This window comes from Bombina bombina, chromosome 1 (genome assembly GCF_027579735.1).
Source record: "Bombina bombina isolate aBomBom1 chromosome 1, aBomBom1.pri, whole genome shotgun sequence".
Classification (NCBI taxonomy): Eukaryota; Metazoa; Chordata; class Amphibia; order Anura; family Bombinatoridae; genus Bombina; species Bombina bombina.
In genome coordinates, this window is record NC_069499.1 from 1,101,760,603 (window position 1) to 1,101,776,129 (window position 15,527).

Sequence of the window (15,527 nt, forward strand, 5' to 3'; positions counted from 1 at the left end):
GATTCATAAGATTTCAGTCGGACAACATGACGACTGTAGCGTACATCAATCATCAGGGGGGAACAAAGAGTTCCTTGGCGATGAGAGAGGTATCCAAGATTATCAAATGGGCGGAGGATCACTCCTGCCATCTATCTGCAATACACATCCCAGGAGTAGACAACTGGGAGGCGGATTATTTGAGTCATCAGACTTTCCATCCGGGGGAGTGGGAACTCCACCCGGAGGTCTTTGCCCAGTTAACTCAACTATGGGGCATTCCAGATATGGATCTGATGGCGTCTCGTCAGAACTCCAAGGTTCCTCGCTACGGGTCCAGATCAAGGGATCCCAAGGCGACGCTAGTGAACGCATTGGTGGCGCCTTGGTCGTTCAACCTAGCTTATGTGTTTCCACCGTTCCCTCTCCTTCCCAGGCTTGTAGCCAGGATCAAACAGGAGAAGGCCTCAGTGATTCTAATAGATCCTGCATGGCCACGCAGGACTTGGTATGCAGACCTGGTGAATATGTCATCGGCTCCACCATGGAAGCTACCTTTGAGACAGGATCTTCTAGTACAAGGTCCATTCGAACATCCAAATCTAGTCTCTCTGCAACTGACTGCTTGGAAATTGAACGCTTGATTCTATCTAAGCGTGGGTTTTCAGATTCAGTTATAGATACTCTGGTTCAAGCCAGAAAACCTGTGACTAGGAAAATTTACCATAAGATATGGCAAAAATATATCTGTTGGTGCGAATCCAAGGGATTCTCCTTGAGTAAAATTAAAATTCCTAGGATACTTTCCTTTCTCCAAGAGGGTTTGGATAAAGGTTTGTCAGCTAGTTCTCTAAAGGGACAGATATCTGCTCTGTCTGTTTTGTTGCACAAACGTCTGGCAGCCGTGCCAGATGTGCAGGCGTTTGTACAGGCGTTAGTCAGAATCAAGCCTCTACAGACCTATGACTCCTCCATGGAGTTTAAACTTAGTTCTTTCAGTTCTACAAGGGGTTCCGTTTGAACCTTACATTCCATAGATGTCAAGTTACTATCTTGGAAAGTTCTGTTTTTGGTTGCTATTTCTTCTGCCAGAAGAGTTTCTGAATTGTCTGCTTTGCAGTGTACTTCACCCTATCTGGTATTCCATACTGATAAGGTAGTTTTACGTACCAAGCCTGGTTTTCTTCCAAAAGTGGTTTCCAACAGGAATATTAACCAGGAAATAGTTGTTCCTTCTCTGTGTCCGAATCCAGTTTCGAAGAAGGAACGTTTGTTACACAATCTAGATGTGGTCCGTGCTTTAAAATTCTATTTAGAAGCAACAAAGGATTTCAGACAGACATCATCCTTGTTTGTCGTTTATTCTGGTAAGAGGAGAGGGCAGAAAGCTACTGCTACCTCTTTCCTTTTGGCTGAAAAGCATCATCCGATTGGCCTATGAGACTGCCGGACGGCAGCCTCCTGAACAAATTACAGCTCACTCTACTAGAGCTGTGGCTTCCACATGGGCCTTCAAGAACGAGGCTTCTGTTGATCAGATCTGTAAGGCAGCGACTTGGTCTTCTCTGCATACTTTTGCCAAATTTTACAAATTCGATACTTATGCTTCTTCGGAGGCTGTTTTTGGGAGAAAGGTTTTGCAAGCTGTGGTGCCTTCCGTTTAGGTTACTTGACTTGTTCCCTCCCTTCATCCGTGTCCTAAAGCTTTGGTATTGGTTCCCACAAGTAAGGATGAAGCCGTGGACCGGACACACCAATGTAGGAGAAAACAGAATTTATGTTTACCTGATAAATTTCTTTCTCCTACGGTGTGTTTGGTCCACGTCCCGCCCTGGCTTTTAGTCAGGTTTGAAAATTTTTATTTCTGTACACTACAGTCACCACGGCACCCTATGGTTTCTCCTTTTTCTCCTAACCGTCGGTCGAATGACTGGGGGGCGGAGCCAGAGGGGGGCCTATATGGACAGCTTTGCTGTGTGCTCTCTTTGCCATTTCCTGTAGGGGAAGAGAATATCACACAAGTAAGGATGAAGCTGTGGACCGGACACACCGTAGGAGAAAGAAATTTATCAGGTAAACATAAATTCTGTTTTCATGGTGTTCTTCTCATAAATTCTCTCTGCATTCTTTTAGAATTACTAGAATTTTACAGTTTCTTCAGGATGGTTTGGATAAGGGTTTGTCTGCAAGTTCCTTGAAAGGGCAAATCTCTGCTCTTTCTGTTCTGTTTCACAGAAAAATTGCTAATCTTCCTGATATTCATTGTTTTGTACAATCTTTGGTTCGTATCAAGCCTGGCATTAAGCCTATTTCTCCTCCTTGGAGTCTTAATTTGGTTTTGAGGGCTTTACAGGCTCCTCCGTTTGAGCCTATGCATTCTCTGGACATTAAATTAAATTTCTTGGAAAGTATTCTTTCTTTTGGCCATCTCTTCTGCTTGAAGAGTTTCTGAATTATCTGCTCTTTCTTGTGAGTCTCCTTTTCTGATTTTTTATCAGGATAAGGCGGTTTTGCGGACTTCATTTAAATTTTTACCTAAAGTTGTGAATTCCAACAACATTAGTAGGGAAATTGTTGTCCCTTCTTTGTGTCCTAATCCTAAGAATTCTTTTTAAAGATCTTTACATTCTTTGGACGTGGTAAGAGCTTTGAAATATTATGTGGAAGCTACTAAAGATTTCAGAAAGACTTCTAGTCTATTTGTTATCTTTTCTGGTTCTAGGAAAGGTCAGAAGGCTTCTGCCATTTCTTTGGCATCTTGGTTAAAGCTTTTGATTCATCATGCTTATTTGGAGTCGGGTAAATCCCCACCTCAGAGGATTACGGCTCATTCTACTAGGTCAGTTTCTACTTCCTGGGCTTTTAAGAATGAAGCTTCTGTTGATCAGATTTGCAAAGCAGCAACTTGGTCTTCTTTGCATACTTTTACTAAATTCTACCATTTTGATGTTTTCTCTTCTTCAGAAGCAGTTTTTGGTAGAAAAGTTCTTCAGGCAGCTGTTTCAGTTTGATTCTTCTGCTTACAATTTCAGGGTTTTTTTTTCATTATAAAGATTAAAACTTGATTTGGGTTGTGGATTCTTTTTTCAGCGGAATTGGCTGTCTTTATTTTTATCCCTCCCTCTCTAGTGACTCTTGGTGGTTATGATTTTTTGAATAAAGCACAATTATTTCCAAATTTCCTTTGTTGATGCTTTTTACTCCTTTCTTTATCACCCCACTGCTTGGCTATTCGTTAAACTGAATTGTGGGTGTGGTGGGGGTGTATTTATAGGCATTTTGAGGTTTGGGAAACTTTGCCCCTCCTGTTAGGAATGTATATCCCATACGTCACTAGCTCATGGACCAATATGAAATAAATGAATTTATCAGGTAAATTCTTACATATATTGTAATAAAGGAAGAAATATTAGTGAATATAATAATCCTCTAACAAAAGAAAGGGAACAAACAACGGCACACACATGAGTTATAAATCACAATTTATTGAACAAGCAAGACATTATCATAAAGGAGTCAGCCCACTCTTGTCCCGCCATCCTGTCTGAGACAGCAAACATGCAAACAACCAAATATATACATATTATAAACTAGGAACCAATCCTTCTTAAATCTGACACAGGCCTGTATCAACTAATGACTCATGTTGCAACATTGTCTGGATAGAAAGGATACAAAATCCAGACTAATTAGAATTGATCATTCTGAATATAACAATAGAGCTCATCTGAACAAAGATATCATTTTATATTTTATATGCTTTACATTTTTGTATTTTAGTGTTTCATATCAGAGCATTCTTATTTTATATGGTTCTTTCTGACTATTGTCTAATATTGCACATAGAATAAAACCATTTTTCTTTCATGTAATTAGCAAGAGTCCATGAGCTAGTGACGTATGGGATATACATTCCTACCAGGAGGGGCAAAGTTTCCCAAACCTCAAAATGCCTATAAATACACTCCTCTCCACACCCACAAGTCAGTTTTACAAACTTTGCCTCCGATGGAGGTGGTGAAGTAAGTTTGTGCTAGATTCTACGTTGATATGCGCTCCGCAGCAAGTTGGAGCCCGGTTTTCCTCTCAGCGTGCAGTGAATGTCAGAGGGATGTGAGGAGAGTATTGCCTATTTGAATGCAGTGATCTCCTTCTACGGGGTCTATTTCATAGGTTCTCTGTTATCGGTCGTAGAGATTCATCTCTTACCTCCCTTTTCAGATCGACGATATACTCTTATATATACCATTACCTCTGCTGATTCTCGTTTCAGTACTGGTTTGGCTATCTGCTATATGTAGAGGAGTGTCCTGGGGTAAGTAAGTCTTATTTTCTGTGACACTCCAAGCTATGGTTGGGCACTTTGTTTATAAAGTTCTAAATATATGTATTCAAACATTTATTTGCCTTGACTCAGAATGTTCAACTTTCCTTATTTTCAGACAGTCAGTTTCATATTTGGGATAATGCATTTTAATTTAACATTTTTCTTACCTTAAAATTTGACTTTTTCCCTGTGGGCTGTTAGGCTCGCGGGGGCTGAAAATGCTTCATTTTATTGCGTCATTCTTGGCGCGGACTTTTTTGGCGCAAAAATTCTATTTCCGTTTCCGGCGTCATACGTGTCGCCGGAAGTTGCGTCATTTTTTGACGTTATTTTGCGCCAAAAATGTCGGCGTTCCGGATGTGGCGTCATTTTTGGCGCCAAAAAGCATTTAGGCGCCAAATAATGTGGGCGTCTTATTTGGCGCGAAAAAATATGGGCGTCGCTTTTGTCTCCACATTATTTAAGTCTCATTTTTTATTGCTTCTGGTTGCTAGAAGCTTGTTCTTTGGCATTTTTTCCCATTCCTGAAACTGTCATTTAAGGAATTTGATCAATTTTGCTTTATATATATGTTGTTTTTTCTCTTACATATTGCAAGATGTCTCACGTTGCATCTGAGTCAGAAGATACTACAGGAAAATCGCTGTCTAGTGCTGAATCTACCAAAGCTAAGTGTATCTGCTGTAAACTTTTGGTAGCTATTCCTCCAGCTGTTGTTTTTATTGATTGTCATGACAAACTTGTTAAAGCAGATAATATTTCCTTTAGTAAAGTACCATTGCCTGTTGCAGTTCCTTCAACATCTAAGGTGCAGAATGTTCCTGATAATATAAGAGATTTTGTTTCTGAATCCATAAAGAAGGCTATGTCTGTTATTTCTCCTTCTAGTAAACGTAAAAAATCTTTTAAAACTTCTCTCCCTACAGATGAATTTTTAAATGAACATCATCATTCTGATTCTGATGATTCCTCTGGTTCAGAGGATTCTGTCTCAGAGGTTGATGCTGATAAATCTTCATATTTATTTAAAATGGAATTTATTCGTTCTTTACTTAAAGAAGTACTAATTGCTTTAGAAATAGAGGATTCTGGTCCTCTTGATACTAATTCTAAACGTTTAGATAAGGTATTTAAAGCTCCTGTGGTTATTCCAGAAGTTTTTCCTGTTCCTAATGCTATTTCTGCAGTAATTTCCAAAGAATGGGATAATTTGGGTAATTCATTTACTCCTTCTAAACGTTTTAAGCAATTATATCCTGTGCCGTATGACAGATTAGAATTTTGGGACAAGATCCCTAAAGTTGATGGGGCTATTTCTACCTTTGCTAAACGTACTACTATTCCTACGTCAGATGGTACTTCGTTTAAGGATCCTCTAGATAGGAAAATTGAATCCTTTCTAAGAAAAGCTTATCTGTGTTCAGGTAATCTTCTTAGACCTGCTATATCTTTGGCTGATGTTGCTGCAGCTTCAACTTTTTGGTTGGAAACTTTAGCGCAACAAGTAACACATCGTGATTCTCATGATATTATTATTCTTCTTCAGCATGCTAATAATTTTATCTGTGATGCCATTTTTGATATTATCAGAGTTGATGTCAGGTTTATGTCTCTAGCTATTTTAGCTAGAAGAGCTTTATGGCTTAAAACTTGGAATGCTGATATGGCTTCTAAATCAACTTTACTTTCCATTTCTTTCCAGGGTAACAAATTATTTGGTTCTCAGTTGGATTCCATTATTTCAACTGTTACTGGTGGGAAAGGAACTTTTTTACCACAGGATAAAAAATCTAAAGGTAAAAACAGGGCTAATAATCGTTTTCGTTCCTTTCGTTTCAACAAAGAACAAAAGCCTGATCCTTCATCCTCAGGAGCAGTTTCAGTTTGGAGACCATCTCCAGTCTGGAATAAATCCAAGCCAGCTAGAAAGGCAAAACCTGCTTCTAAGTCCACATGAAGGTGCGGCCCTCATTCCAGCTCAGCTGGTAGGGGGCAGGTTACGTTTTTTCAAGGAAATTTGGATCAATTCTGTTCACAATCTTTGGATTCAGAGCATTGTTTCAGAAGGGTACAGAATTGGTTTCAAGTTGAGACCTCCTGCAAAGAGATTTTTTCTTTCCCGTGTCCCAGTAAATCCAGTAAAAGCTCAAGCATTTCTGAAATGTGTTTCAGATCTAGAGTTGACTGGAGTAATTATGCCAGTTCCAGTTCCGGAACAGGGGATGGGGTTTTATTCAAATCTCTTCATTGTACCAAAGAAGGAGAATTCTTTCAGACCAGTTCTGGATCTAAAAATATTGAATCGTTATGTAAGGATACCAACGTTCAAGATGGTAACTGTAAGGACTATCTTACCTTTTGTTCAGCAAGGGAATTATATGTCCACAATAGATTTACAGGATGCATATCTGCATATTCCGATTCATCCAGATCATTATCAGTTCCTGAGATTCTCGTTTCTGGACAAGCATTACCAATTTGTGGCTCTGCCGTTTGGCCTAGCTACAGCTCCAAGAATTTTTACAAAGGTTCTCGGTGCCCTGCTGTCTGTAATCAGAGAACAGGGTATTGTGGTATTTCCTTATTTGGACGATATCTTGGTACTTGCTCAGTCTTTACATTTAGCAGAATCTCATACGAATCGACTTGTGTTGTTTCTTCAAGATCATGGTTGGAGGATCAATTTACCAAAAAGTTCTTTGATTCCTCAGACAAGGGTAACTTTTCTGGGTTTCCAGATGGATTCAGTGTCCATGACTCTGTCTTTAACAGACAAGAGACGTCTATTCCCTTCGGTAGCCTTATGCATGGAAATTCTAGGTCTTATGACTGCTGCATCGGACGCGATCCCCTTTGCTCGTTTTCACATGCGACCTCTTCAGCTCTGTATGCTGAAGCAATGGTGCAAGGATTACACGAAGATATCTCAATTAATATCTTTAAAACCGATTGTTCGACACTCTCTAACATGGTGGACAGATCACCATCGTTTAATTCAGGGGGCTTCTTTTGTGCTTCCGACTTGGACTGTAATTTCAACAGATGCAAGTCTCACAGGTTGGGGAGCTGTGTGGGGATCTCTGACGGCACAAGGAGTTTGGGAATCTCAGGAGGTGAGATTACCGATCAATATTTTGGAACTCCGTGCAATTTTCAGAGCTCTTCAGTTTTGGCCTCTTCTGAAGAGAGAATCGTTCATTTGTTTTCAGACAGACAATGTCACAACTGTGGCATACATCAATCATCAAGGAGGGACTCACAGTCCTCTGGCTATGAAAGAAGTATCTCGAATTTTGGTTTGGGCGGAATCCAGCTCCTGTCTAATCTCTGCGGTTCATATCCCAGGTGTAGACAATTGGGAAGCGGATTATCTCAGTCGCCAAACGTTGCATCCGGGCGAATGGTCTCTTCACCCAGAGGTATTTCTTCAGATTGTTCAAATGTGGGAACTTCCAGAAATAGATCTGATGGCGTCCCATCTAAACAAGAAACTTCCCAGGTATCTGTCCAGATCCCGGGATCCTCAGGCGGAGGCAGTGGATGCATTATCACTTCCTTGGAAGTATCATCCTGCCTATATCTTTCCGCCTCTAGTTCTTCTTCCAAGAGTAATCTCCAAGATTCTGAAGGAATGCTCGTTTGTTCTGCTGGTAGCTCCGGCATGGCCTCACAGGTTTTGGTATGCGGATCTTGTCCGGATGGCCTCTTGCCAACCGTGGACTCTTCCGTTCAGACCAGACCTTCTGTCGCAAGGTCCTTTTTTCCATCAGGATCTGAAATCCTTAAATTTAAAGGTATGGAGATTGAACGCTTGATTCTTGGTCAAAGAGGTTTCTCTGACTCTGTGATTAATACTATGTTACAGGCTCGTAAATCTGTATCTAGAGAGATATATTATAGAGTCTGGAAGACTTATATTTCTTGGTGTCTTTCTCATCATTTTTCCTGGCATTCTTTTAGAATACCGAGAATTTTACAGTTTCTTCAGGATGGTTTAGATAAGGGTTTGTCCGCAAGTTCTTTGAAAGGACAAATCTCTGCTCTTTCTGTTCTTTTTCACAGAAAGATTGCTATTCTTCCTGATATTCATTGTTTTGTACAAGCTTTGGTTCGTATAAAACCTGTCATTAAGTCAATTTCTCCTCCTTGGAGTTTGAATTTGGTTCTGGGAGCTCTTCAAGCTCCTCCGTTTGAACCTATGCATTCATTGGACATTAAATTACTTTCTTGGAAAGTTTTGTTCCTTTTGGCCATCTCTTCTGCCAGAAGAGTTTCTGAATTATCTGCTCTTTCTTGTGAGTCTCCTTTTCTGATTTTTCATCAGGATAAGGCGGTGTTGCGAACTTCTTTTGAATTTTTACCTAAAGTTGTGAATTCCAACAACATTAGTAGAGAAATTGTGGTTCCTTCATTATGTCCTAATCCTAAGAATTCTAAGGAGAAATCGTTGCATTCTTTGGATGTTGTTAGAGCTTTGAAATATTATGTTGAAGCTACGAAATCTTTTCGTAAGACTTCTAGTCTATTTGTTATCTTTTCCGGTTCTAGAAAAGGCCAGAAAGCTTCTGCCATTTCTTTGGCATCTTGGTTGAAATCTTTAATTCATCTTGCCTATGTTGAGTCGGGTAAAACTCCGCCTCAGAGAATTACAGCTCATTCTACTAGGTCAGTTTCTACTTCCTGGGCGTTTAGGAATGAAGCTTCGGTTGACCAGATCTGCAAAGCAGCAACTTGGTCCTCTTTGCATACTTTTACTAAATTCTACCATTTTGATGTATTTTCTTCTTCTGAAGCAGTTTTTGGTAGAAAAGTACTTCAGGCAGCGGTTTCAGTTTGAATCTTCTGCTTATGTTTTTCGTTAAACTTTATTTTGGGTGTGGATTATTTTCAGCAGGAATTGGCTGTGTTTATTTTATCCCTCCCTCTCTAGTGACTCTTGTGTGGAAAGATCCACATCTTGGGTAGTCATTATCCCATACGTCACTAGCTCATGGACTCTTGCTAATTACATGAAAGAAAACATAATTTATGTAAGAACTTACCTGATAAATTCATTTCTTTCATATTAGCAAGAGTCCATGAGGCCCGCCCTTTTTTTGTGGTGGTTATGATTTTGTATAAAGCACAATTATTCCAATTCCTTATTTTATATGCTTTCGCACTTTTTTATCACCCCACTTCTTGGCTATTCGTTAAACTGACTTGTGGGTGTGGAGAGGAGTGTATTTATAGGCATTTTGAGGTTTGGGAAACTTTGCCCCTCCTGGTAGGAATGTATATCCCATACGTCACTAGCTCATGGACTCTTGCTAATATGAAAGAAATGAATTTATCAGGTAAGTTCTTACATAAATTATGTTTTAAATACATCTAGGGCTATAGTTTTCTTTCTTTCTTTCTCTCTTTTGGGTATTAGTAGCGCTCTTGTCTCTTATCCCCCTTTCTTCGTATATAAACTTATGAGCACAACTGTGTGTGTGTGTGAGTCCATCGTTTCTGCTGTCACTGGAGGCAAGGGTGCTTTTCTACCTCAGGACAAGAAATTTAGGACCAACGGACGTCCTATGTGACATTTTCGCTTATTTCGTCAGGCCAAGACACAGAGAAGTGCCTCAACAAACAAATCTGAAACGCCCAGAAATACCTGGAACCCAACCCAGTGTAGAATAAGAACAGCCAGCCCAAGAAAATTACCCAGATATTAAGTCAGCATGAAGGGTTGGCCCAGACCTGGGCTCAGGTCAAGTGGGGACAGATTATCTGTATTTCAGGATGTTTGGGCTCAATCTGTTCAGGACCCCCTTGGGTTCTAGATATCATATCTCAGGGTTACAAAATAGGTTTCCGATCTCGCCCTCCAAGTTGTTGGTTCCTCCTTTCCAGGCTCTCGGGGGAAACCAGAAAAGAACAGCCTTTTTACGCTTTGTTTACTATCTGGTATCAATGTGGGGTTGTTGTCTCCGTACCCTTAGCGGAGAGGGGGAAATAGTTTTATTCAAACATTTTCATTGTTTTCAAACAGGAGGGAACCTTTTGTCCCATCTTAGATCGGAAATGCCTCAACTAATGGGACGCATACCTTCACATTCCAATCACAGAGATAATCACTAGTATCTTATTATCCAGTAAATAATTTATGCTTACCTGATAAATAAAAAAAAATTTGGCAGTGAGAGTCCCGGAACCCGCCCTTAAATAGTGTAGTAGCGGTAGTCTTATGGCACCTCTGTTCCCCTTTTTATCTCTTTCTACTTTTCCTTATCCTCTGCTTGAACTACTTAGAGGGTAGGGGAAGTGGGAGGGATATTTAATGCTCTATTTGGGGTGTCTTTGCCTCCTCCTGGTGGCCAGGTGAAGTATTTTCCATAGGTTATTAATGGATTTTGTGGACTCACTGCCATGTAAGAAAATAATTTATCAGGTAAGCATAAATATTATATATATCCACACAGTAGAAATTTTAATACGCAAAAGTATTATTTTTAAGGATTATCAAATACTTTTAAACTGGTAGAAAACCAATCCAGATACAGAATATTTTTCTTTTTTAAATGAAATGATCAAAAACTACTAACTCTTTCCTAAGATATGGTGAGTCCACGGCGTCCTCAATTACTGTTGGGAATATCACTCCATGCCAGCAGGAGGAGGCAAAGAGCACCACAGCTAGCTTAGCACAGGGGTGGGCAATTATCGGCCCTCCAGATGTTATGGACTACGTCTCCCATAATGCTCTTTCAGCCATAATGCTGGCAAAGCATTATGGGATATGTATGTCCATAATATCTGGAAGGCTGATAGTTGCCCACCCCTGGCTTAGCATCATGTGAGACCTAGTGAATGTAGGTTGGAATAGGAGGAATGTTCTAAATCTATTGGTATCTGCAAGTTTCAACCTCTCATCTTGTGGGTGGACAACATATTCGTATACGAAGTTAGGTACATGTGCTGTCTCTTTAAGCTTGTAATATATTTATCAGTGTGTAACAAATTCAAGTTTTGTTTAAAAAAATTCTAAATTTGTCTTTCGGTATTGATATAAATTTTCTATAATTTCTACTGAAAACAAGAATTATATATATATATATATATATATATATATATATATATATATATATATATATATATATATATATATATATATATATACACACACACACACACACATTTTCACTAGATCTGTCTAAATCTCACAAAGATAACACATACTAATGTATTATTATTAATATGACTACATTTTATTTTGTCAACAGAGCTCTCTGGCAGTGAGGAAAATATTGATATATCAAAGGAACTGTCTCCTAAAAAACTGCTGCCTTCCAACCCAAGTGACTTGAAGACTAACTGTTCAGTAAAAATAATCCCATTAAAGAGCTCTGACCACAGTCGTCGTAGAGATTCATCCAAAATAAGTGGTTTGTACCTTTTTGTTCTTTTCATAGATACTGATACTGATTATAATTACATTGTAAAAACAGCAGTTTTTTCCATACTTAATGTGAATTGCTTATTCAATCAGATTATTATTTGAATGTTCACTCCACAATGACATTATAAAAGAAAACGCTCATGGATTAAAGTGAAGGTAAAGTTTTACCTATCCGTATACACTAATGCATTAGTCATATTTTAAATTACGAAATCGCTAACTTTTTCCCCCAAAGGATTTTATAATTATATATTAAATGCGTTTTATTTCTCTTGCAAGGTGTATCCAGTCCACGGATTCATCCTTACTTGTGGGATATTCTCCTTCCCTACAGGAAGTGGCAAAGAGAGCACACAGCAGAGCTGTCCATATAGCTCCACCCCCCAGTCATTCTCTTTGCCGCGTTAACGCACTAGGTTCTCTCTCTTAGGGAGGGTAAAGTGAATGTGGTGTTAGAAAGATCCTATGGATAAAAAGTTAGGTTTACTTAAGAAAATCTTTGTTCAACAAGGTTTTCTTCTCCAACCTATTGCCTGCATTGTTCCTGTAACTACTGCAGCGGCTTTCTGGTTTGAGGCGCTGGAGGAGTCGCTCCAGAGGGAGACCTCATATGACGAAATTATGGATAGAATTAAGGCTCTAAAGCTGGCTAATTCATTTATCACAGATGCCGCTTTGATCGGATCTAGTAGGGGGCAGACTTTCTCTCTTCGCTCAGGCCTGGGCAAGAGATGTTCTCGATCCCTGGGCTTTAGAGATTGTTACCCAGGGATATCTTCTAGAATTCAAGGACTCCCCTCCGAGGGGAAGGTTCCATATTTCTCGTCTGTCTACAGACACGAAAAAGAAAGAGGCGTTCTTATGCTGTGTAGAAGACCTACATACAATGGGAGTGATCCACCCAGTTCCAATTGCGGAACAAGGGTTGAGGTTTTACTCAAACCTGTTTGTGGTTCCCAAAAAAGAAGGAACTTTCAGACCAATCCTGGATCTCAAATTTCTAAACAAATTCCTCAGAGTCTCATCATTCAAGATGGAGACCATTCGGACAATCTTACCTATGATCCAGGAAGGTCAATATATGACCACCGTGGATCTAAAGGATGCATACCTGCATATCCTAATCCACAAAGATCATCATCCGTTCCTCCGGTTCGCTTTTCTAGACAAGCATTACCAGTTCGTGGCTCTTCCATTCTGTTTAGCCACTGCTCCCAGAATTTTCACAAAGGTGCTAGGGTCAGAAAGTTGAAACTTTTAACTACTTGCCGAGTTCTTCATTCCATTCCTCGGCCATCTGTAGCTCAATTTGAGGGCGATATTCAACGCGCTTCAGGCATGGCCTCAACTAGCTGCGGCCAAATTCATAAGATTTCAGTCGGACAACATTACGACTGTAGCTTACATCAATCATCAGGGGGGGAACAAAGATTTCTCTAGCGATGAGGGAAGTAACCAAAATAATCAGGTTGGCAAAGTCAGACTTTTCACCCGGGGGAGTGGGAACTCCACCCGGAGGTATTTGCCCAGCTGACTCAGCTATGGGACATTCCAGAGTTGGACCTGATGGCGTCCCGTCAGAACACCAAGCTTCCTCTCTACGGATCCAGGTCCCGGGACCCCAAGGCGGCATTGATAGATGCTCTAGTAGCGCCTTGGTCCTTCAATCTGGCTTATGTTTTCCCACCGTTTCCTCTTCTCCCTCGTCTGATCGCCAGAATCAAGCAGGAGAAGGCGTTGTTGATTTTGATAGCGCCTGCATGGCCACGCAGGACTTGTTATGCAGACCTAGTGGACATGTCATCTGTCCCACCATGGACACTGCCAATGAGGCAGGACCTTCTAATACAGGGTCCGTTCAAGCATCCAAATCGAGTTTCTCTACGTCTGACTGCTTGGAGATTGAACGCTTAATTCTTTCAAAGTGTGGTTTCTCCTGTTAAGTGTAGTCAGTCCACGGGTCATCCATTACTTATGGGATATTAACTCCTCCCTAACAGGAAGTGCAAGAGGATCACCCAAGCAGAGCTGCTATATAGCTCCTCCCCTCTACGTCACACCCAGTCATTCTCTTGCACCTAACTAATAGATAGGATGTGTGAGAGGAGTGTGGTTATTAAATTTAGTTTTTTATTACTTCAATCAAAAGTTTGTTTTAAACAGCACCGGAGTGTGTTGTTTTTTCTCAGGCAGTATTAGAAGAAGAATCTACCTGAGTTTGTATATGATCTTAGCGGACGTAACTAAGATCCATTTGCTGTTCTCGGCCATTCTGAGGAGCGAGGTAACTTTAGAACAGGGGACAGCGGGCAGGGTTCACCTGCAAAGAGGTATGTTGCAGTATATTATTTTCTAAGGAATGGAGTTGACTGAGAAAATACTGCTAATACCGATATAATGTAAGTACAGCCTTAAATGCAGTAGTAGTAACTGGTATCAGGCTATTATGTATGTATGTTGGCACCAAAGTATTTCTGGGGAATGGCACTTCACTAAGAAAATACTGTATACATATAATTCTAGCCTCTCTGAAGTGATAGCGACTAGCAACAGGCTTTTATTCTTATTTCATATATTTAAAACGTTTACTGACAGTTTAATCGTTTTGTTCTCTGAGGTACTTGGTGAAAATTTATGGGCATTATTTTCCACTTGGCTGTCGTTTATTTTGTATAAAATCAGTTACTGAGCTTCCCCACTGCTGTGTTAAGAGTGGGAGGGGCCTATTTTTGGCGCTTTTACTACGCATTAAAAATTCAGTCACAGTCTTCCTTATTCTCCCTGCATGATCCAGGACGTCTCTACAGAGCTCAGGGGTCTCCAAAACTAGTTTGAGGGAGGTCACTCACAGCAGACCTGTGAGACTGTGCTTTGACTGTGATAGAAAAACGTATTTATTTGTCAATCGTTTTTTTGGTATTAAGGGGTTAATAATCCATTTGCTGATGGGTGCTATCCTTTGCTAAATTAATGCATTTCATATGAAAAATTGATTGCTATAACTAAACCGGTTCATTGTTATATCAAAGTGACAGTTTTTTTGTGTGCTTCTTAAAGGCACAGTAACGTTTTTTAGATTGCTTGTAAATTCAGTTGAAAAGTATTTTCCAAGCTTGCTAGTCTGATTGCTAGTTTGTTTAAACATGTCTGACACAGAGGAATCTCTTTGTGCAATATGTTCAAAGGCCAAGGTGGAGCCCAATAGAAATTTATGTACTAATTGCATTGATGCTACTTTAAATAAAAGCCAATCTGTACATGTTAAGCAACATTCACCAGACAACGAGGGGGAAGTTATGCCGACTAACTTGCCTCACGTGTCAGTACCTGCATCTCCCGCTCAGGAGGTGCGTGATATTGTAACGCCAAGTACATCAGGGCGGCCATTACAAATCACTTTACAAGACATGGCTAATGTTATGACTGAAGTTTTGTCTAAATTACCAGAACTTAGGGGTAAACGAGACCACTCTGGGGTGAGAACAGAGTGCGCTGATAATGCTAGGGCCATGTCTGATACTGCGTCACAATTTGCAGAACATGAAGACGGAGAGCTTCATTCTGTGGGTGACGGATCTGATCCAAATAAACTGGATTCAGACATTTCAAATTTTAAGTTTAAGCTGGAAAACCTCCGTGTATTACTAGGGGAGGTGTTAGCGGCTCTGAATGATTGTAACACAGTTGCAATCCCAGAGAAAATGTGTAGGTTGGATAAATATTTTGCGGTACCGACGAGTACTGACGTTTTTCCTATACCTAAGAGACTTACTGAAATTGTTACTAAGGAGT

At 40.1% G+C, this 15,527-nt stretch overlaps 1 protein-coding gene across 1 annotated transcript in view; it reads left to right on the forward strand.

Moving 5' to 3' along the window:
* The window catches only part of PHF20 (PHD finger protein 20), a gene marked incomplete in the record, with an annotated part of 1,076,425 nt that overhangs the window by 694,673 nt on the left and 366,225 nt on the right, over window positions 1-15,527 (forward strand). Inside the window, 1 exon segment of the mRNA XM_053696620.1 lies at window positions 11,560-11,721. Within this exon segment, the coding sequence (XP_053552595.1) occupies window positions 11,560-11,721 (162 nt within the window).